The sequence below is a fragment of the Coregonus clupeaformis genome, chromosome 29 (assembly GCF_020615455.1).
Source record: "Coregonus clupeaformis isolate EN_2021a chromosome 29, ASM2061545v1, whole genome shotgun sequence".
Classification (NCBI taxonomy): domain Eukaryota; kingdom Metazoa; phylum Chordata; class Actinopteri; order Salmoniformes; family Salmonidae; genus Coregonus; species Coregonus clupeaformis.
In genome coordinates, this window is record NC_059220.1 from 24019843 (window position 1) to 24044529 (window position 24687).

The 24687-nt window shown below is 42.4% G+C and overlaps 1 protein-coding gene across 2 annotated transcripts; it reads right to left on the reverse strand.

Annotated features, from left to right (window-relative positions):
- Positions 1–2834: 2834 nt before the first annotated feature.
- On the reverse strand, positions 2835–22319 carry slc35f4 (solute carrier family 35 member F4). 2 transcript variants are annotated; one of them, XM_045209007.1, is made up of 7 exons: positions 22004–22319; positions 5436–5736; positions 4724–4943; positions 4468–4593; positions 4163–4355; positions 3995–4084; positions 2835–3410 (listed from the first exon to the last, which is right to left on the reverse strand). In XM_045209007.1, the coding sequence occupies exons 1-7, from the start codon at positions 22281–22283 to the stop codon at positions 3169–3171; spliced, it is 1452 nt and encodes a 483-aa protein (XP_045064942.1). In that variant the 5' UTR covers positions 22284–22319; the 3' UTR covers positions 2835–3168. The 2 variants fall into 2 exon arrangements, with proteins under 2 accessions (XP_045064942.1, XP_041710219.2); XM_041854285.2 differs by lacking the exon at positions 22004–22319 and adding an exon at positions 11988–12525.
- Between the last annotated feature and the right edge of the window lie 2368 nt (positions 22320–24687).

The following is a 24687-nucleotide window of genomic DNA, read 5'->3' on the forward strand; positions in this document are numbered from 1 at the left end:
GAAATAAAGGTAAAAGTTGGAGCATTACTTTTCAAATGATGAAGAGAGTTCGGACTACCTGCATAACATGGAGATGCTGTATTTTGTTCTGTCTCAGTATGTGGATGTGCAAATCATCAGTAATGAGGATTTAAACCCCTCCTTACATTCCTCCACCTCCTCCTCTTTCTCGCTCATTTGGTTTAATGGGGTAACAGCCACAACAGTCTGTCTGTGAATCTGTCACTTCAGCAAATGCTTCATTAGAGGGCATGTCTCACTGACAGCATACCAGTCACCACAGCACTGACTGGGGACTGAGCTCTGAGTCTCACAGCCTCAGAGGAGAACAGATTATTTCCAACAAACACACTCCACTTCGTATCCAGGAATAAAGCAATTCAAGTGCCCTGTAATGAATTTAGTTATTCCATCTTTCATATTGGTTTCATTCTATTGATATCCCACTGAAAGGCTGTTGTGCCTGGTGTGCCCCCCTGCTGCTGTTTTTACGGTTCCTCTGTCACGGTCTGGCTGTGGAGGAGCTGTGTGTTCTACCTGCAGATGAATCAGTGCTAGGCTGCTGCTGGGCCATAAAAGCCTTCATGTAATTACCAGAGATATCTGTGGAAGTGAGCAGGGGGGAGCTGAGAGAGGAATGAATGACAGAGGAGAGTCTGTCATCCCTGCAGAATTAGTTAAATACATTATTACCAAGACTGGATGAATCACACTCCATGCTGCTGGATATGTTTGGAACTAAGACAAATCAGGGCAGAAGACATGGTAGTGACATGCCCTACCTGGCTGTGAAAGCAGGCATTAGGTGTGGTTCACAACCTTCTAGACCTCATTATAAAAAGTACTGGTATAGTTGATCTAAAGAAGGCAGTATATTCTCAGGCCTGTGTGAGCAGTTCTACTGAGCAGTTAGTTATACAGTGAGGGAAAAAAGTATTTGATCCCCTGCTGATTTTGTACATTTGCCCGCTGACAAAGAAATGATCAGTCTATCATTTTAATGGTAGGTTTATTTGAACAGTGAGAGACAGAATAACAACAAAAAAATCCAGAAAAACGCATGTCAAAAATGTTATAAATTGATATGCATTTTAATTAGGGAAATAAGTATTTGACCCCCTCTCAATTAGAAAGATTTCTGGCTCCCAGGTGTCTTTTATACAGGTAACGAGCTGAGATTAGGAGCACACTCTTAAAGGGAGTGGTCCTAATTTCAGCTTGTTACCTGTATAAAAGACACCTGTCCACAGAAGCAATCAATCAATCAGATTCCAAACTCTCCACCATGGCCAAGACCAAAGAGCTCTCCAAGGATGTCAGGGACAAGATTGTAGACCTACACAAGGCTGGAATGGGCTACAAGACCATCGCCAAGCAGCTTGGTGAGAAGGTGACAACAGTTGGTGCGATTATTCGCAAATGGAAGAAACACAAAATAACTGTCAATCTCCCTCAGCCTGGGGCTCCATGCAAGATCTCATCTCGTGGAGTTGCAATGATCATGAGAACGGTGAGGAATCAGCCCAGAACTACACGGGAGGATCTTGTCAATGATCTCAAGGCAGCTGGGACCATAGTCACCAAGAAAACAATTGGTAACACACTACGCCGTGAAGGACTGAAATCCTGCAGTGCCCGCAAGGTCACACTGTTTAAGAAAGCACATATACATGCCCGTCTGAAGTTTGCCAATGCACATCTGAATGATTCAGAGGAGAACTGGGTGAAAGTGTTGTGGTCAGATGAGACCAAAATGGAGCTCTTTGGCATCAACTCAACTCGCCGTGTTTGGAGGAGGAGGAATGCTGCCTATGACCCCAAGAACACCATCCCCACCGTCAAACATGGAGGTGGAAACATTATGCTTTGGGGGTGTTTTTCTGCTAAGGGGACCTGACAACTTCACCGCATCAAAGGTACGATGAACGGGGCCATGTACCGTCAAATCTTGGGTGAGAACCTCCTTCCCTCAGCCAAGGCATTGAAAATGGGTCGTATATGGGTATTCCAGCATGACAAAACACATGGCCAAGGCAACAAAGGAGTGGCTTAAGAAGAAGCACATTAAGGTCCTGGAGTGGCCTAGCCAGTCTCCAGACCTTAATCCCATAGAAAATCTGTGGAGGGAGCTGAAGGTTCGAGTTGCCAAACGTCAGCCTCGAAACCTTAATGACTTGGAGAAGATCTTCAAAGAGGAGTGGGACAAAATCCCTCCTGAGATGTGTGCAAACCTGGTGGCCAACTACAAGAAACGTCTGACCTCTGTGATTGCCAACAAGGGTTTTGCCACCAAGTACTAAGTCATGTTTTGCAGAGGGGTCAAATACTTATTTCCCTCATTAAAATGCAAATCAATTGATAACATTTTTTACATGCGTTTTTCTGGATTTTTTTTGTTGTTATTCTGTCTCTCACTGTTCAAATAAACCTACCATTAAAATGATAGACTGATCATTTCTTTGTCAGTGGGCAAACGTACAAAATCAGCAGGGGATCAAATACTTTTTTCCCTCACTGTACATATAAACATGAACCTGCTGTCTGTGTGCGATGTGCGTGGTCCATGCAGAGGTGATGTTATAGGATGATCTGAAGGCCCTGGCTTTATGGAGAGAGAGAGAGAGACCTCAGAAGCTCTGCTCTGTCGAATGTGGACCTGATCCACTTCCGTGGCTATTGATAACTGAAATATCCATTTACAGCCATCTCAATAATTTTCCTGTCTTGAACATAGCATGTTTTTAAAAGTTGTGAACATGTGTTTATAAGACGATCTGATCAAGAAGCTATTGGTCTTTAATTGTATTTTATTAAAAATGAAAAAGAGCCTGTATCTTAAGCATATTTTTCCCAACCCATTCCTGTATATAACACTATATAAGAAGTCAAATGTAAATACTCTATTGATACACCTCTGAGTAAATTTAATAAATGCAGATAAGATTGAGCCAAACTGGCCCTGTCAATATTTATATTCACAGAATACAGTCCGTGGAGCAGGTTCAAGGTTGGGCTTACGTGGTTTAGGGGCGTACGATGGGGCAAGACTGGGTCAGCACCATAGTCATCCCTCCACGTTTCCCAGATGGGACATGTAGAACCGTGCGAGGATGGGTGTTGGTGATGGGACGGGGCATTGGAGGGTCATGGGAGCTGACAGGGTCGGGGTCATGCCATAGGGATTGAGACGGCGCCATTGGCTCGGCTGCGGCTGTGCGTGTGGATGCTGGAATCGGTCAGCTCCTCGCTATGCTCCTCAGACTTCTTGTCTGCAAATGTGGCGAGGAAGCGCAGTGTGACGGAGTCCCACTCCTCAGGAAGCAGCAGTAGCAGGAAGCCCAGGCAGATGATGCAGGTGGCAGCCAAATGCACCACACTGAAGATCACCTCATGTTTCAACACATCTACCACTAGGGAGGGAGGGAGGAAAGGAAGGAGGTACGGAGCGAGAGAGAGAGAGATGTTTTGATTAATTAAGCAGAAGTGAGATATAAGAAGAGAGAGGGAGAAAGACGGAGAGAGATGTTCTGATTAATTACATAAAGTAACAGAAACAGCAGGACACAAGTGGGGGGATGAACTGAACTGCAGGGGGATATATGTAGCTTAACAATGCAGTTTACAATCAGCACAAGTGGGCCACTACATTTTCTCTCTGCTCTATAGGTCTACACCCCTGCACCGTGCCAAGCTGTAGTAACCCACTGACCTTCATACAGTCCACTGTGGTTAAGGAAAATAACTTGTCTGCAGGCATTTAGTGTCGCCTTGGCAACCTGATCCTCCCTTAGTGACGGATAGTTGCTGCGTCTATGAAGGCACATTGATGATTGGGTTTCCGAGGTGAGAGAGTCAGACTTGCTGTGTAATCTGTTTGTTGCGGGGGCCTCAAGTGCTGACATTTGGATACAATACCTCTGCATGCATTAGAATAAAGAGGCCTTTACACATATTTCAGAGATGCACGTACACACATGCACACACAAACACATACCTGCATTGCCGGGCACACTGAGCAGTGTCCCTATAGAGATGAGGATGGGGTACGTAAGCACCACACCAAGATTAACCAGGATATTGAACACTGGAAGAGAAATGACAACGTTAACACAAATATCGTTCCTAGTATGATCAAATAGTGTGTGTGCGTGTGTCCACTCACCCAGCCAGAGCCCGGCCAGGCCACACAGGTATCCCCAGGGCAGCGAGGACAGAGAGCCCCAGTGCTCCACTTTGGTGAAGTAGAGGATGAGGGGGATGAAGGAGATGAAGATGAGATTGAAGATGCCCATGGTGGAGAGAAAGTGAGCCACCTCACCCAGGTTGGCACTGCCTAGGAACATCTTAAACAGCACCTGCAGCAGAGGAAACAATGTCCAGATATGTTATACTGATGGAACTCTATGTAAAACTAATTAAGAATACTAAGTATTTCAGTATAAACAGGCACCTGCTTAGTAAACTAACCTTGTAGAGAGCCGATGTGGACGCGGAGCCCACAGCCAAGGCCACGCCTATGATGGAGTCCCCATGGAAACCATCTGCGTAAGCCATCATGACGATGCCTGTGATGGCCATTATGGCTGCCACAATCTGCAGGTAGGGATGAGGGAGGTAAACCAATCAACCTTAATACTTGTACCTACTTCCACACCCTTGTATGATTCATTGGATAGCTGTGTGACCAAGCCCAATGAAGTAATAGTAGTGATAGAGTACTGACCCGTACACCCATGAAGCGGTCCTTCAGGACGATCCAGGACAGTAGGAAGACGAAGGCCTTGTGGCAGCAGTAGAGGGCTGAGACGTCAGTGGCGGTCAGCTTCCTCAGGGCCAGCAGGTACAGGTAGTTAGTCAGGGTCCACAGGATGGAGAAGGGAGCTGTCCTCTTCAGGAACAGCTTGAGGGTCATCCCATCCTCCCCGAAAAGCCTGCTGCACTCTCTGACGAATGGAATTAAAGAGAGGAAATACGGGATAGTTGTTGGTAAGAGCACTTATCAAAGGGATTAGTCCTATACACATGAGGAAATGTGAGAGTGGGAATTACACCATTTTGGATGGAAGTCAAAACCGTTCTTCCGGCTGAGAGGCAATGCTTCATTGAAATGAGCAGACACCACCATTATTACACTGGCCATTTCTCATGGTTGCGGTCAATATCCCCATTCACACGCCTGAGTGCCAATGGTAATTAGAGGAGGGGTGTGTAATATAAACAACGTCAAACAGCACTGGAGGAGATCAAACCCACTGAATACTGAACAAACAGCATTTTACAAATCTGATAACTACTGCAGCTCCCATAAACACTTCTGGGTGTCACAACTGATTCAATACCCTGGAATTATAGTCTATGGAGTCTATGGTTTCTCAATGAGCTACCTAGCCTGTGCAACCTTGTATAAGCTCTTCCCCACTGTCATGATAAATCACCTGAATCTCTGTATAGACGTCTGCTTGTCCCGGGTGGTGACCACATGGCCTCCGTAGTACAGAGGGAAGAGGAGGATGTTCCAGTTGGTGCTGAACCAGGAGACGAAGAAGGGGCAGGAGAAGGACTTGAAGGTGAGCTGGACCAGCTGAGTGGTTCCCACCCAAGAGAAGGAGACACATAGGACCAATAGGAGGCCCCCCAGCACCTTCAGCACTGCGTTAACACACGTCTGGTATGATGTCCCTTCTTCACTGGCCTCACTGCCTGGTGTGTCCGCATGAGAATCAGAACCCTCCTCTCCTGTGGGGGTAAACACATCCATAGTTAAAGTATGGAGGGATATGTACTATAGGCTTGTGGCATCACAAGAGGCATTGGTGTAGGTGTGGCTGAATAGCAGACGCTTCAGCACCATGGACAGTGTCATAAGCTTCAGCACCATAGACAGTGGCACCCCATTCAGCACCATAGACAGTGGCACCCCATTCAGCACCATAGACAGTGGCACCCCATTCAGCACCATAGACAGTGGCACCCTATTCAGCACCATAGACAGTGGCACCCCATTCAGCACCATAGACAGTGGCACCCCATTCAGCACAATGAACAGCAATACTCTGGACAAAGAGCCATAAGCATGTGTTTTCAGTATTTGTTTTTACAGTGTGTGGTTGATAGCAACAGATCAATTTGAATGTTCCATTTTCACAATAAAACACTTAGCACTTGACAATAAAACTGATGTGGAACAGCTTTCACAAAGACATTTAGAGTGGATTGTTCCATAAAGGCCAATGCGTTCCAAGTTCCATTCTATGACATTATCCTGGCTGCCTCACTGAGGTATGTAAGCAAGTATTGATCATTCGTCCTTCATGAGCAGTCAGTCCTCCAGTTTGAATTACCTGCTATAAAGGCACTAAGGCAAAGCTTTGATCAAAATGTGTTGTCTTAGCATGCTGGTTGCTGGTTGCCCATGTCAGAAATAGCACCATAGAGTCATTATACAACACAGGGGATTTGGTCCTAACATAGACATGTATTCAGACATGCACAGAAACCTGACTCCCAAAAACGATCCACATTATGAATGTGTCAGCCCAATCACGTGTCATCCGTCTCTAGAAAGACATGACAACCTTGTCAATTGTGGCAGCCTGTTTCTTATCATGCTTTCTATCGCTCTCTAAAGAAACTACAGGATTGATAGTTTAGAGGTCTGGCTATTGTAGAATAAGACTCTTCAAAAATACCTTTTAGAGCACTGAGCAAGATGTTCCACTAGGACTTTCCCTAGTGGACATAGCAGGGGCCACTACGGTAGACTGCTGACATCTTTACAACCACAAGAAAACATTATTAAAAGTTTAACAGACCTGCCTTTTTGTTTTTGCTTGCGACTGTAAAGAGAATAGATTAGCAAAGCTCTGATTGTGCATTTCTGTATTCAGTGGCTTCAGTGCAGACTGGGTGGTTTTTGGACTGGTGCAGTGTGCGCAGGGAGACTGGGAGCAAGGAGAACCCTAAAGCTAACTGTGAACACACACATCAAACCCACTACTACAGAGAACCAGGAATCGAGAACAGAAATGTAAGGACTTATATTGAATGTTATTCCTTGCAGCAGTCATTTTGCAGTCAAAGCAGAATAATATTGGTTGGTGCATTGCCTTAATGGATTATGGGTGTGAATGGGGTGTGTATCACTGAGATGATGTGCGGCTGTTTCCGGAGAGATCCAGGATCCGTTATATAGGCCTCCACAGCGTGATCAACTTACACCAGGGCAGGAATAAAATATGGCATGTACTGGGTGTTTGCTGCGCACTCAGCCTGCTGGTTCAGAACTATGGGTCCAGCCCAGCCATTTCCACCATGGCTATAGACATTACATTACAGTACAGCAGGAAGCAGCAGCCTCTACTTGGAGCTTTGAGGAGGGCCATTAGCAGTGCTCAAAACAATATGAGTACAATCAGTGCCTTTAAGTTATCCAATAAAAACCCTAATGTGCATTATTAGGTATCGAACCTCTGCTCCCAGAGAGAAAACGAACTATTTGTTCAGAGCAGTCTTCCGTTACCCAAAAAATCCACTCAAGACTATAAAAGTGTGCCACTATGATTCATACCTTAGAGTTCAATGTGTCAAATCGGAGGGCCTGTTGTCTGGACCTCTGGCAGTCTCTATGGGGGTGCCACAGGGTTCAATTCTCGGGCCGACTCTATTCTCTGTGTATATCAATGATGTCGCTCTTGCTGCTGGTGACTCTCAGATCCACCTCTACGCAGACAACACCATTTTGTATACATCTGGCCCTTCATTGGACACTGTGTTAACAAACCTCCAAACAAGCTTCAATGCCATACAACACTCCTTCCGTAGCCTCCAACTTCTCTTAAACGCTAGTAAAACTAAATGCATGCTCTTCAATCGAACACTGCTTACACCCGCCTGCCCGACTAGAATCACTACTCTCGGCGGGTCTGACTTAGAATATGTGGACAACTACAAATACCTAGGTGTCTGGTTAGACCATAAACTCTCCTTCCAGACTCACATTAAGCATCTCCAATCCAAAGTTAAATCTAGAATCGGCTTCCTATTTCGCAACAAAGCCTCCTTCACTCATGCTGCTAAACATGCCCTCGTAAAACTGACTATCCTACCGATCCTTGACTTCGGCGATGTCATTTACAAAATAGCTTCCAACACTCAACTCAGCAAATTGGATGTAGTCTATCACAGTGCCATCCGTTTTGTCACCAAAGCCCCATATACTACCTACCATTGTGACCTGTACGCGCTCGTTGGCTGGCCCTCACTACATATTCATCGCCAAACCCACTGGCTCCAGGTCATCTATAAATCACTTCTAGGCAAATCCCCGCCTTATCTTAGCTCATTGGTCACCATAGCAACACCCACCCATAGTATGCGTTCCAGCAGGTATATCTCACTGGTCATCCCCAAAGCCAACACCTCCTTTGGTCGCCATTCCTTCCAGTTCTCTGCTGCAAATGACTGGAACGAACTGCAAAAATCTCTGAAGCTGGACACACTTATCTCCCTCACTATCTTTAAGCATCAGTTGTCAGAGCAGCTTACCGATCACTGCACCTGTACACAGCCCATCTGTAATTAGCCCACCCACCCAACTACCTCATCCCCATATTGTTATTTACATTGTTATTTATTTTGCTCATTTGCACTCCAGTATCTCTTTTTGCACATCATCTTCTGCACATCTATCACTCCAGTGTTAATACTAAATTATAATTGTAATTATATTGCACTATGGCCTATTTATTGCCTTACCTCCATAACTTACTACATTTGCACACACTGTATATACTATTGTGTTATTGACTGTACGTTTTGTTTATTCCATATGTAACTCTGTGTTGTTGTTGTTTTTACCGCACTGCTTTGCTTTATCTTGGCCAGGTCGCAGTTGTAAATGAGAACTTGTTCTCAACTGGCTTACCTGGGTAAATAAATGTGAAATAAATAAATAAATAAAATAAAAAATACCTTGACTCTTCCCCTTAGGTTCTCTAAAACAGAAAGCAGAGTGTAATGAAATGGAATATGCATGAGATGAAACTCTTTCAAATCGGTTTTTATTTAAAGATAACAAGGGTAACATTAATTGCTGGCTTAACATGTCATAGATGCTTAAAAGTGTGTGTGCTGGGTTCTGTTAGACTTTAAAGCCTTAGAAGTAGAAGAAAGACGTCGGCAGCACATCCAGAATGAAAATGTCCTTGAAACCCAAGACACTTTATGCTGTCTGACCCTAAGTTACAATAATGCTGCTAGTCAGTACCCATTCCTACAAAAGCTTAAGTGTGGACAGAAACTTCATGATGACAAAACCAAACAGTAACACCATTCAACAGCAAACATACACCTACAGTTCCTTTATAATATTAGTTGAGCATTGCATCTCTCCAAAGAGTGCCCTTCCAGCGACACAAAAAGACAATGCTGGACTAACAGACAATGCTGGACAATGCTGATTATGAAGACAGACAATGCATTAGAATCAGTTCCAGTCAGTGTTGTTTGACTTCTTTCTTCAAAGGATCATTTTGATATGGAAATTGTATCTCTGTCCCACTTTGCTCCATGGTTACTGTGGCAATTCAAAAGGTTAAATAGGGGGTGCTTATATTTGTCCTGTTTCACACATGTACAAGTGTGTAACCTTAACACGTGAATGGTGAAATGGAAATGTGTTTTTTGCATATCCCACTCCCCATGAGAGTGGGGTCACAGCATTGGATCAGCCATGATTGACCGCAACCCGGGTGCATTGCTCAAGGGCAGATTGACAGATTTTTTACCTAGTCAGCTCGGGGATTAAAACTAGCAACCTTTTGGTTACTGGCTCAATGTGCTAACCGCTAGGCTACCTGCCCCCCAATAAGATACAGTAGCTAACTTTCACTGGCATTTGGAACTCTGTCAATTTGGCTTGGGATCTTGGCATACAGTGCAGAGTTTAATATTGCAGAGTTTTATATTGGATGAAAATGTCCCCACCAATACATCCAGGAAATGTAAGACTTGTAACATAATTTTTATGAGCGAGTCTGGATGTAGATGTTGTATGCTGAGCTACATTTCTTTGTCCTCCTCTCTCTGCGGTTCATTGACCATTCAAAGACCTTGCCCATACTGAGAGGACATAATTCACTGTACAGTACTGTAGTGGGTGCTGGGTGCAGAGAGTGACACATTGTAGGCTTGCTAGCATCCTGTTTCCCCAGGCACAAGCACCACATTTTTATCCATTGCCAGGATGCGGATATTAAAACAAAACTATAATTCCACATTCCACCTCATTAATGCTGAAGTATTGGCTACATTTGAGCTTCTGTAACATACAATATGGTATGGCACAGTGAAAAATAACTTATCAAAAACTAAAAAGGAAACCTACAGTATCTCACAAGCTGTAGTCTGGACACTTGACTGCATCATATGGCTGAGGTCTTGCAAAGGACAGGAATATCTCTAAGCAATGCTGTTTAGTAGGCCTTTCTCTAGCTACCTATGCATCCTGTTATATACTGTATTAAGCCCAAAGCTATGTTTTGAGTTGACTCATAAGCAAAGGTGAGAAATGAAAACAACATTGATGTTCCTACACGGCCTGCAGTGGTATACAGGGGTCAGGAAGTGCATTTATTCCATACCAGGTGAGACGAAAAGACATGGATTAATTGAGGATTAAGTGTATCTTTTGTTAATCTCTGCAAAATAGACACAAAGGCAATGGATGATATAGAACTCAAATCCTTAGAAACAGGACAGTGTATGGCTGTGGAGAGGCCTGTACCATTTAAAGGATGTTGTACCCATGTCCCTCTCTAAATGGGTTTTGCCTAAAACTAATCATGTACAAAACAGGTAAGCAAGAAGGAACAGATGTGAGAACAGCCAAGCCGTCAGCCTGTTTGGGTATGTCAACATCAGTGGTGTGGCACAAATTACAACTTGAACACAACTAAACACACGCTGTGATATCGCAATCCCTGTCGATAAGTTCTGTATCCCCTCCCAAAGAATGGGGAAGAGTAAAGGCATTGAAGTTTCTCATAGTTCTGTAATACATTGTCATTCAAGTGAAAATATTGAAATAATCCTAACAGTTGATTGGTAAAATAATCATTCATCTGATTGTGTATGATTGTGAATAATCACAAGATAATGAAGAGCATTATAGTCTACTTGATAACTTTATATTGTTTATATAATTTTCATGCCATTGTGACATTTCATTTCATAGACTTAACAAGAAGCCCAGTATGCACTATTCTGTGGAGGGAAAATAGTGTGCTCTTTACATAACCATAGAAGGCCCAGAGCACACAATTATACTAGGACTGGACACATCCTAATTTGTTTTAGTTACCTTAACTCTCCCTCCCTTCTTCCTCCCTTTCTTTCTCTATCTCTCTCATACTCTGCCCTTTAGGGTTGATTTTAATGAGCCATGTAATGACCACTTAACACTAAGGCCTATTACACAAAAATTAATATGTAAAAACAGCTAAACTGCCAGAGTCGTTTAGCTATAGGCATTAATAGTGCCCAAAGATGGTAATCACCACGCATATCCCTGCTCTTATAGAAGGGTTTGATGAGTTTCCAATGTTGCCCATCTTAGACACACAGACACGCATGCATACGCAAACACACAAATGTTCACACACATGGGCTTCCGAGTGGCACAGCGGTCTAAGGCACTGCATCTCAGTGCTTGAGGCGTCACTACAGACCCCCTGGTTCAATTCCAGGCTGTATCACAACCGGCCGTGATTGGGAGTACCATAGGGCGGCGCACAATTGGCCCAGCGTCGTCCGGGTTTGGCCGATGTAGGCCGTCATTGTAAATAAGAATTTGTTCTTAACTGACTTGCCTAGTTAAATAAAGGTTAAATAAAAAATAAATAAATAAATAAACATGTCCAAGACATGGCGCCTAGGGCGAGACTCCATCCCTTTTTCCCTGTCCCCTACCCCCAGTCAGGAGTCTTTACCTTCGGAGATGGAGCAGGTGAGGACCTGGGAGCTGTAGGAGCTGAGAGGAGCCACTCTGGCTGAGTGCTTCTTCATCCTCCAGTAGGGGCAGAGCCAACAGTCCCTCCCTGAGATGTGTGTATGTTATTTGTCCGCCTGGCTAGGCTGCTGCTACGCTCCTCCTGCAATCCCTCTGCATCCCCAGGCTTCAGGCTCATCCACAGGTGGCTTGCTTTAGCTCTCTATCTGCCTCTTCTTTCTAAATGTCAATTGATGTTTATCTTCTTCTATCTTCTTCTTTAGTTCTGTCTCTCCATCCTTCTCAATCAGTTAAGCTGACTCCCTCACTGTCTCTGCCTCCTTCTCAATCAGTTGAGCTGTCTCCCTCACTGTCTCTCCCTCCTTCTCAATCAGTTGAGCTGTCTCCCTCGCTGTCTCTCCCTCCTTCTCAATCAGTTGAGCTGTCTCCCTCACTGTTGCTCCATCCTTCTCAATCAGTTGAGCTGACTCCCTCACGGTCTCTCCCTCCTTCTCAATCAGTTGAGCTGTATCCCTCACTGTCTCTCCCTCCTTCTCAATCAGTTGAGCTGACTACTGAGTGGAGACTACTGTTGCGCTGTCATGCCGTGATCCAACGCTACACTGTCTCCAAGGTAGACTGAGATTCAAGTGTGTGGCACTGTGCATTCACTCCCTTAATCTCTTTCCTTTAATTCCCCCTCCTCCTCCCTTGCTTTCCCCTCCTCTTCGTTTGCTGTGCAAATCAGCTGCTTTGTTTGGAAGGTAACCAAGCAGCCACAGTTAATTATGCTGTGTCAGCTACTGCCCCCCCCCTCCTCTGCTGGCACTCTCCTACTTCACTACTCCTTCAGTCTTAGATTATTTATAGAGGTCCTGTCCTGTTGTCTGTGCCACTGCAACACTAATGAATTTAACTGAGAAGGGGAAGGGACTTACCTAAGTCCACACCACCCCTAATTCCTCACTCATCCTGGACTCACTCAACCTGGGGTAGACGTAACAGAGTAAAACTCCAATTAGTATGATATGTTAAGTTTAGTATGTTATGTATTCATTTGTGGATACCCATCATCCATTTCGAATGACATGTTACAAATTGCAATTTGTACAATATGTTACGAATAGAGTACCACAGTACTGTAGCAATGAATACATTGGCTAAAATGGCTACCCGGACTATTTCCTTCTTAATTTTATTTTATTTTATTTTTTACTTCAGTTTACTTAATAAATATTTTCTTAACACTTATTTTTCTTAAAACTGCATTGTTGGTTGAGGGCTTGTAGGTAAGCATTTCACTGTAAGGTCACCGTATTCGGCGCATGTGACAAATACAATTTAATTGGATTTAAATTGTGCAAGTTTTAAATTGACACAATACCTGTTAGCAAAGGTGTCAGCTAGAGAGGATGTGCAGGAGTTTGCAGGAATTTGTAGTCTTGCATGATGTCTACTTTGATGCTAATTAGCATTTCTTCGAATCTGAGAGTAAATAGAGCTGAAAATATCGATAAAAGTCACCTTGTCCGAGAGAGATTTACATGGTATCAAAATGTCATGCCAGGGTAAGCCTACACGAAACACAGCCCTTATTTTAAGTGTTTCTAAAATCCCCTATGGGAAAAATGTATGGTGGAAAAACGATTGGAACCATTTCCCTGTTTGACCGCTAGGTTTTATGGGTATTATGAGGCTCTATTGCAATTCCTACAATTTGTTTTTGCCTTAAATAACCTTCTGTCTTATGAAATAATACCAAGCATAACATATCATACTCATTTGAGTGTCCCGGATCTACATTTACTATGTTACGTCTAGTCTATGAGACCAGGCTGCCTCAATACACCTCACGACAGGGAGATCTGCTGCAGTACGAGCTCCCAGAGTCTAGATGAGAAGGAGAAGCGAGTCTGGCTGCACATCCTCTCTCCAACACCCTCACTTTCAGCCCACTTCATGGTGCTCTGTCATGCCCACAGAAAGGGGGCTGGAGAGAGCAGGGACCAGATACAAAAACTGTAGCTACAAAGTATTATCATAGGGAAAAACAGGGTATCAGAAATTAAAATGTTTTACTCCCTGTTCAACCTATTGTTTTTGATTGAGGAGAGTTCCCACTGCCTAACTATTTTAGTAAGCTCATCCTGCACAGGTGAGGAGAAACACCACCTGTAGGTATCCCAGTATGCCCCAGCAGAGGCGTGAGCACATGGCATACCCATGGCCCATGTGAGTGTGGTCAGGAGTTTCCATCTCACAGTGCCATCTCTCCCAGTCATCCTGCCTCTCTCTGCGGTTTTTATAATCAAAGATTGTAATGGGCCTCGCCGTCACTTCGGCCTATACATCAATAGCATACAACAGCATTCATGCGGTGAGACACAGAACAGAGGTTCAGCACCCCTTTAATATATATCCCCCACCCTGCATACTCTCATGCCAGTAAAATCAAAGCCGACCGGGGATGAGAGTTATGTATTGCTCAAGGGAGCAACAGCAGTATTTCACCAGAAATATGAACAACAGTACAGTGAACCAGTGTTGCAGCACCTTCCCATTGTGTAGCCCTGATTACAGTTACCAGGAAACCAGCTGTCCCTGCGTTTTTGCAATCATGTGTACTCCAGCCTCTCTCTGTCACTATATCAGTGTCACTCTGACCCCCCTCCCCGCTCTCCTGTCTCACCTCTCCAAATCTCATCAGTCAGAATCCTGGCAAGGCTACAGAGAGCATGGCAGATCACAGTGCTTCACTGTTCCTTAAAGTCTGAGAGTGAGTGGGGCAGGGCAGTGGAGACTGGAGAGCTGGCTCCCCAACTTGCACATAACATTCTTAGAGCTTGGTGAGAGCGTGGTTTTCCTAAGGTTATTTTGCTTACAACCTTCCCCACAACTTTCTGGGAATGGTGCAGGATAGTTGCTTGGCTTTGGAACATTCTCAGCACATTTAAAGTTGCAATATGTAACTGTTAGGGCGACCCGACCAAATTCACATAAAAATGTGAGTAAAGAGATCGGTCATTCTCATTGAAAGCAAGTCTAAGAAGGTGTTCTATGTGCACTATTTCTATGCTTCCCGTACACCAGCTTCAGACAGCTGAAAATACTAAATTTTTGGTTATGGAAAATATATTTCACAGCGGTTTAGATGTTACAATGACTCTCTACACTATACTTGCTTGTTTTGTCACATAAACTGAAATAAGGCGAACTATTCAAATGTTTGCAACCAGGAAATAGGAGAGTGATTTCTGCATAGTGTACTTTTAAGGAACTTGACAATTTTTTAAAATATTTTTTCTTGGTATTTCATTACTTTAACAGAACGTTTCCTAAAAGTTCAAACATGGTTACGTTTCATTTCATATTTCTTAATGTTCTAGGAATGTTCTCCAACTGGTTTGACATTGGGAATGTTCTCAAATAGTTCAGAGAACGTTAAGAAACAGCGTTCTTCTGTGGGAATTTCAGTACTTCAGCATAATGTTTCCTACAGGTTTCCTCATTGTTCTATTTAAAGTCATGTTCTGAAATTGTTCCGAGAATGTTAAGAAGACTTTCCATCAAAACCACAAGAAAACTTTAGTAACGTTCAGAGAACGTTCTAAGAATGTTATTTTAAAAAACATACATTCCTTTCAGCATCAACAAAACTCTTTCTATCTTCTGTCTTGTTATGTGTGTTCAGGTGTGTTGCAGCGCCCACTAATTGGCCACACATGATCTTAATGAGTGCTTGTTTCCTTTGAAATGCGGTCTGTTTGAATAGACTAAAATGAACAGCTTTGAATTAGTAAAAAAAACATGGCATGCTAGCTCTATCTTGGTGGCACAGTGGACTAATTCCATAGATACAGAAGAGAATAGGTTTAAATCCCATTGACTCCGTGCCACAATAAAACATTTATGTGTTTGATTAATGCCTGAGCAAATGAATTTCCATGGGTCCTATCTGTGCTTAGAATTCAAAACAGTTAAACTAAGCTAGCATTGTTTTTAAAAGTCTTATTGTTCTCAGAACGTTATTTAATTACCTTCAAATAACCTATAATTTCTGCTCTCAGAATGTTAATAAAACCTCCCAGGAAAACTTTCAGGGAACCATGGTAAAACATTCTCAGAACCTCCCTGCAACCTCTAAATTAATGTCACCAAAACACATGAAGTTTTCACTTCTGTTCTCAGAATGTTTAAAAAACGTTCTGTTTTACCAGTATGGAAAATTATGGCTTTGTTCTCAGAACAAATGGGAAACCAAAAACGTACATTCCCACAAGGAATCAAATATGATAGCTGGGTCTGGCTGCACCTTGTGCTTGTTTGATGGGTTGTAAAAGAGAAGACACCGTCATGCTGTTGATGTAAGGTTGGGTACAGTACAGTACAGTACAGTATGTAAGCAGAGAATGGGATGGATGGTGGTGGGAGGTTGGAATGGTTCCCTTCCCTGAGGAAGGGGGCTAAGGGGGGCTAGACTTAAAATAGCCCCACTCAACCACAGTGGAGCCAGCAGCTAGACGGGGAGGGGAAAGAAAGGCAGATAGTCAGCACATTTTGCCCAAGGATGCTAAATCAGTTTGCACTGAGAGTTTAGGGGATTGATATAGAGCCATGGTATGGAGACCAAACTCAGGTTTACTAGATCATGAAAGGCTGAAAAGGTGATTATCCCACCCAAACAAACAAACACATACAGACAAATCCACAATTATACACGCCCACACATGAAAACTCACACTTGATTGCAGCACTGATTGCATAAAAAATGTAATAGTGCTGTTATGATATCTAATCACACAACAATATAACAAGGGGCAAAATGGCCTTCCCAGCCTTCATACACAGTTACCATTTTGGTCATTGTAATTACTGTACTAAACAACTGAAAACCATCCATCCATATCTAACTGATCCTCATACATTCATCTGTGTGTTGTTTGTTTTCAGCCACTTGTTAGGTTGGCAGAGTAGAGCAACAACAGCAGCTGGTGAGATGGAACATCTGGCGTGACTCTTAGTCCTAGTGCTGGGATGGGATGACCATAAGGACTGGGACAAGCCCTCTCACTCTGTGTTCCAATGACACACATCTCCACCTCAGACTGACCAAACACATCCCCCTTCATCACAACCCCACAGACCCCCGACCAGGGTTTATCCATGGCCAACACAGTGCTGCTGTTGCATCTTGGACCAGGGCACAGGTCCCCAAAAAAACTCAGCACTCCTCCATAGCAACGGTGTTGCTCCAGTGTGCTCTGGCCCAGTACACTGACGCAGTCGCCCCATTCAGGGCCTTTGTCATTCAGATTATCCCGTGTCCCACTGCCACCGTACAGCCCTTTGTCTTTATGCATCTCTCTGTTAATCAGTACATCTCAGAGATGAGCAGGAAAAGGACAAGAGGACAGAGAGGACAGAGAGGAGAGAGGTGTAATAGTATTCTGACTACCCATATGATTATAACAAAGCATATAATTTGTATCTACATTGTTCTTAAACATATTAAATCATTACAGGACTATACAAAATAGTGTGAGTTTTGTGAAGTTAAGATTGATGATTAAAACCAATGCCCATCACCTGTCGGTGAAGAAATCTCGAGTCTTAAGAGGAGGACATCTAGTGGGCATAAGGGAGAGTAGCAGACTAGGAGCATTAGTTAGGATCATTACCGATTATTTTCTGTAAGATGTAACTGTAACTGTGTATCAATATAACTCTGGTCACCTTAAGTATTTGTTAACTAATGCAAATAAGGAGCACCATATGCCATAAATATGCCCATGTTATGTGCATTCAGTGGTTCTTCTAGGGAGATAAAGAATGTCAGAGCGGGTGTGATTTAAGGAGCTCTCCATGTTGATTTATACATGCAAGTAGTAATAAGGCTAATTACACTTCCAGTCACAGCTCCCCTTTAACTAGCTGTAATTTCATTGGAGGACTGAGGGAGACTTTATGCTGAGGTTCAGATAAACCACAAGTGGGAACTATGAGACTGCTGGAGGGACTGGCTGTACTGAAAAGGTACTATGCTGCTGTTTGGAGAAAGCTAAGGAAAATACTGACCACAGGAGAGAGGGGGCAATGCATGGTAACCCCCACCTCTAACAGTAAAGGTAAATTAAGGATGGTATAGCAGATATATGCATTTCCTCCATCAGTTTTATACTGTGCTATACTGTTGCTAAATTCTCACAAACACTGAGAATATGTGGTCAAACTCACTTTTAAGAAGATGCAGTGTATGCTGAGTTAGCCTTAATCACCTATCCTAAGCACCTAGATTCCTGCTTTGCCTCCCATGTTTGTATGTTTGCTATATTGGCACACACACAGGATTCTTTAAAATATTTTGAAGAAATATTGTACCCATTACATTGTAGGGCTTTTACCAATGATGTATGTAAACCCTGGATTGCTGATGCTATGTATTGGCCAGTGAGAGCCTTTGAAGCCACCGGTCGGCCATATTGGCACTCCTCAGAAGGAGCAGCCCTCAATAGGAATTAATGGAATTCTACAGTTTTTCTGATGTATATTTGTTGTTGTAGTGGGGACAGTAACATTAGAACTTTCAAAAAATTATACTTTAAGAATAATGTTTTTATATATTATTTTTTGGGGGGCCCATCACACCCCACAGTTTGGAAACCACTGATCTATAGTATATTCAAATCATTGGTTTTTACCCACTCTCAAGAGAGCTGAGGGCTAGTGGTTCAAGAGAAAGCCCACATCCCATTAGACGCTAGTTAAAAATAGCAGGCTGAGAGAGGGAGGCTGGGAGTGGGACAAGGGAAAGTAAGTGCAGACATAGGCCTACATGAAGATTGTCTGAGTGAAAATGTAATTAAATTCACCTGCTGCTAGTAGGTTGACTACCAGCCCATACAAATATGTTCAACATAGCGGTTTGTTCTGTCATATTTTGATGTCAACAAGCACTGATATGGAACATTATTTAGGGATGGGAACATCTTAAATGATTCAATAGAAACATGAATGTGTTGTCTGTATGTGCTGTCTGGGAAGACTTTTAGCGCTATAAGTAACATAGTGTGCCTTGTCATATTTGTTCTGAGAACACTCCAGTCTCTGGCGTTTCCAAACAGAGTTCTTATTCCAATGTCAACGTTAATGTGAGCTGCCAGCCTAGCCTGGTGCTGAGTGACGTTGCCAAGGCCTTTCATTTCACTTCCTCTCTACTCTGCCAGTCTGCCCAGTGGGGTGCCAGTGCCAGCCAGCTCCATCTCATCACTTCACAGGCATGATACTGTACACCACGAACTACACAATATTATACTAATGCTTGTTCAAGGGACACTGATAGGCAATTTGGCTGAGCAGGGCCAATGACGAGTCCCCAGAATTGATCTGAGAACTAGGGCTGGGGTAAGAGGGAGCTATGTTATTTGTACAACTTCAAAGCAATACTCCAACTTGAGTCAGTTTTGCAATTATCTTATCACTTAATGTCAGCAAAACATTTACATTTTTGGTCATATCCCTGTGATCACAACCACCATGTGAACTTTAGCCAACACCCTTTCTGAAAATGTTGTCCATGATCCTCCTTGGAGGCATATATTAATTCACTGCAGATGGCAACAAAAGCATAATGTCAACAGAAAATGGCCAAAAATATAATTACCCAATGGCATTGGCAAGATTAAACAAATGTTCTATATCTGTGCTATTTTTGCTTCATCCCAACAGCAACCTTTTTTAAAATGATATGCAACATTTCAAGAGAATTCAAAATTGGAACAAAAACTGACGAACAAGTGGCAGGCAGCCCTCAGACATCAACATCATAGAGACTAGATGTGTCTCACACATCAAATAAAGCAATCTTCTTTGTGAGACCCACATCTGGTTTGTCATAAGAAGTGTAATAAGAAAGTGACTGCGGGTGCTCTTCCCCTCCACACTGAAAACACCTGCTCCTTGCACCTGTAATTTCATCACAGATGGCATCCTATCCATTCATTTTCCTTGGCTATATTACCAAAGAGTTCATTATGCCACTGTTGGTTTAGAGAGGGCTCTCTCTCTCATCTTATTAGATGGGACAGGTGGGAATATGTCCATTTAAACATGGTTGATTAGATTCCCAGTTAGACTATTGAAAGTGATGCCAAGAAGCAAAGATAATAAAGCCATATAATTAGAGAGAGATAAATGCTCCTCCCCAGATGCAGCTACTGCTACAGGAGAGGAACCCAGAGAGTCAGTGAGGTATCCAACACTATAAGTTATGGTGCTCTCATGGAATATCATTCCTTGAGCAGATATACCATAGAAATCAAGTTCTATTTGAATTTTTTTGGTGGGCCCACTCTTTCATGGTATGCTCATCTTCCAGAGTGGCTTTAACAGTGTGAAAGAAAATATCTTATCAATTCAGACATTCTCTAGCTATGCTGAAAGTTATTTCCCCCTCTGCCCGGAAAGCTGATTACCTCGTATGACTGAATAAGATCTCAAAACATATTGTATGATACACTAAAGCCTGGTAAAGACTTGTTATTCACCCAGAGTGATACTGTGTGTCACTGACTTCCATTGCTCTTTAGGTCTGAGTAACTTCACAACTAATTAATTTAGATGAGCTTTTATATAACATCTAGGAAATGCAAAGGAGCTTGTGTGACAAGTCAAATTAAATTCAGTAGTGTCTTTTTCAGAGTTTGAAACACAACAGGCTCAGGGACACTGAATCTTTGATCTTTTTCTCTGACATCTTCAACAAGAGTATTAGATCTTCCTTACATTTACTCCCACATATACTACAATGAATAGGATTTCTGACCACTATAGCATTTTATGTGAAGAATACTGGCCTTAATCTCATATAGATTCTCTATATGCTATATGTAATGTTCATTATAAACGAGTGCTCTGGCTCTGCTATGTTCTTTATACAGTAATAGCTATTGCTGGCAGTAATTGCATTGTGGAGTGCCAAAGGGTTTTCTTTCTTCCTGCTGTCATTGATGAAGGGGATGTATATGGTGATTTTGCCACTTTGCAGAGCTCCTAGATTGAGATCCCTCGTGAACAACCCATATAATCAATCTCAGATCATCTCAACCCATGATTTCCCCACAGCAAACATAGATTTATTACAAATCAATCCAAGTAAGGGTGTCCCAGGTATACTGCTTGCAGCTTCTTCTAGCACTGTGAGGTGGCAAGAAAACCAAAGTATATTATATCCAATGAATCCTGCAATGCATGCACAATGCACAATGGTGGGGGTGTCTACTAGAAAATATGTATTATTTTAATAGGGTGCCAACTATTAACATGACCAGCAACAAACAATTCAATAGGCATCCAACATCTAATACACTCCTCAACATCTGTTGACTCCTCCTCATTTAGATTGTTAAATGATTAAGTAAACACTACAGTACAAACAATTTACAGTCATGGTAACAGGCACAATGGTTTGCATAGACATCAAGTCACTATACAATGTGTAATAAATATGTCTGAGGCTATGCATCCCATTACGATATTGCATTGAGACTGACTGTCTGTGTCTCAGACCAAAAGTCAATAGGGATGTGAGGAGAACTTTAGCCATAGCTAAAGCTGTGTCAGCGACTGTCACCTTAGAATGAAAAACAAATGCCCTCTTCTGACATTATACAAACCTCCGTGATTGACAGAACAGTAGAAACCAGTAGAATAACCATAGAAAATCACATGTCCCATCAATCACTGTATTTCATTTTGTGAGTGAAGATAATGTTTTGGCCTATTCCTGCAATCCCCTAAAAATGGTTAACATGAATTTAATATGTGGAAGCGAAGCTTATTTTCCCCTCTATAATATGCTGGTCACACATAGGCTACTACTATCCGTTCCATTGTTTCTACCTGGATGGAGAGATAGTGAAAATGTTTACGTTTCGTTTAGTTGACTTTTAGGCTGGCTACTGTAGGCTACTTTATTTTCTGACTGTTTAAAAAAATATGTATATCGTTTTCATGACTTACTTCTGTGACTGGAGTAGCCCGGGTAATAGCCGTAATAACCAGTGATCCGCAGAATTCTATCCTCAATGTCTTGCACACCGTTGTCTGTCACTTTGGAGGGGTCCCGGAAGAGAAGTTGGCTGTCACCCGCTTTGTCCGGTAGGTGCGTGTTCAACGGTTCTAGCCGAAAGCAGGGCTGGTCCCCTCCACTTTCAGCACCTTTGGTACTGATCATCGTCCGAACGGAAGGGAAGGATTCGGGTGTTCCGCGCTCACCATTCGGGTGTTCCGCGCTCACCATGCGAAAGATAGTATCAATGGCATCAATCAACAGCTATGGAAGGACATTCACATTTCACATTCCATAACACTGTGCGCAAGGTTATTGGAACTTGGTGAGCGTGACAGACATCGTACACCAGGTGGCGTTCCATAACGCTGTGCGCAAGGTTATTGGAACTTGGCGAGCGTGACAGACATCGTACACCAGGTGGCGTGTCACTATCGCATCAAAATTCAGGTGTAGTATGCTAGACTGGTCCGATCCCAAATGGACCCCAAACCCTACACCTATACAATTTTGGAAATCTGAGAGTGTTTGACAGGTGCAATCAATATGGTAATAGATCCATGCGTTGCCCTTTTAATAGCCTACATGGTAGTTTAACCATATTGCTTATAGCCTACCATTCAAATCATCTCAGTGTATAGGCATAGGGTCTAAGGGTCGGTTTGGGATTGGATCTCGATATCTCTCTCTTTTAGAAGATTTCCACTAGATAGCACAGCCACGAAGTCAAAATGTGAAAATAACAATAATTTCATACCTCGATTACATTGAGACACGATCACATATGTCATTCTTTTAATTTGTGGGAATACTTGGGAACAGATTTCCTAAATGAAAGTCATTTTTAGCTGAATTCCTGGTCTTTTTTTTCCTAATCTTTGCTTTAACTATCCCTGGCCTACAGTACCAGTCAAAAGTTTGGACACACCTATTCATTCAAGGGTTTTTCTTTATTTTTTTTACTATTTTCTACATTGTAGAATAATAGTGAAGACATCAAAACTATGAAATAACACATATGGAATCATGTACTAACCAAAAAAGTGTAAAACAAATAAGAAATATATTTGAGATTTGAGATTCTTCAAATAGCCACCATTTGCCTTGATGACAGCTTTGCACACTCTTGGCATTCTCTCAACCAGCTTCACCTGGAATGCTTTTCCAACAGTCTTGTTTAACACTTTTTTGTTTACTACATGATTCCATATGTGTTATTTGATAGTTTTGATGTCTTCACTATTATTCTACAATGTAAAAAATAGTAAAAAATAAAGAAAAACCCTTGAATGAGTAGGTGTGTCCAAACTTTTGACTGGTGGTGTATGTTCATGTAAAATACCTTCTCATATTGTAGGCCTAATACCCTCAACTACCTTTGTCCTGCCACAAATCAACAACAACAATACCCCCTTTTCCCTCAATGAACTGTATTTGCAGAATCCATTCAGTGCTCCCTGTAGGCTCACTAGTTTTCCACACTGCACATATGCTGTACTTTAAAGGTCCAATGCAGCCGTGTTTTTATTTCAATATCAAATCATTTCTGGGTAAGAATTAAGTACCATACTGTGATTGTTTTCAATTAAAATAGTCCAAAATAAACAAAAATAGCTTATAGCAAAGAGCAATTTCTCAAGGAATTTTTTTGCTAGGACTGTCTGGAAGTGGTTTGAGTGGGGAGGGGAAAACTGAAAAGTAGCTGTTATTGACAGAGAGTTTTGGATCTCTCTTTCTTATTGGTCTATGAACTCATTTACCGCATGGTGATTTAACCATGGTTGGCCAAAACGCCTTCCAACCTAAACAGGCTGAAATTTCAGGCACTCTTTTCAAACAGCTCTTACATTAAAAAGGGTATTATCATAATTTCACAATTTCATAGTGTTGAAATATATATATATAAAACACAGGAAAATCACGTTTTTGATTGCACTGAGCCTGTAATACTTAATAGGTGATGTTTATATTTAGTGTTTTCACTATGCATGAGGCTTGGCAGGCAGGTCAGCCGTGATACATGTCAGTATTCAACGTCCATCAATGTCTGAGGACGTCGGGAGATGATGTGGAAACCAGCCACTAGGGGCAACAGTGAGAACTGTTACCTTCAAGTAGGTTTTGGTTTTGCTAAGGCATTGTGGACTGGGATGGAGGATGGGCGTAAGCATCTGCCTCTGGTTCAAAAACAACTTTCTATCCCTGGATTCAAACATGCAACCTGTCCACCTGATAAGACCAATAAGACCAATAAGAAAGAAGTCCAAACCTCTCTGTCAATAACAGCTACTTTTCAGTTTTTCCCTCCCCACTCAAACCACTCCCAGACAGTCCTAGCAAAATTCTTGCTTGAGAAATTGTTCTTTGCTAAGAAGCTATTTCAGTTTCATTTTGACCATTTTAATTCAAAACAATCACAGTAAGGTACTTAATTGTTACCCCAAAATGATTTGATATTGAGATAAAAACAGCTGCATTGGACCTTTAAAGTACATCATATGTGCAGTGTGGAAAACTAGTGAGCCTACAGGGAGCACTGAATGGATTCTGCAAATACAGTTTATTGAAGGGAAAGTGGGTATTGTTGTTGTTGATTTGTGGCAGGACAAAGGTAGTTGTCAGGTTATTAGACCTA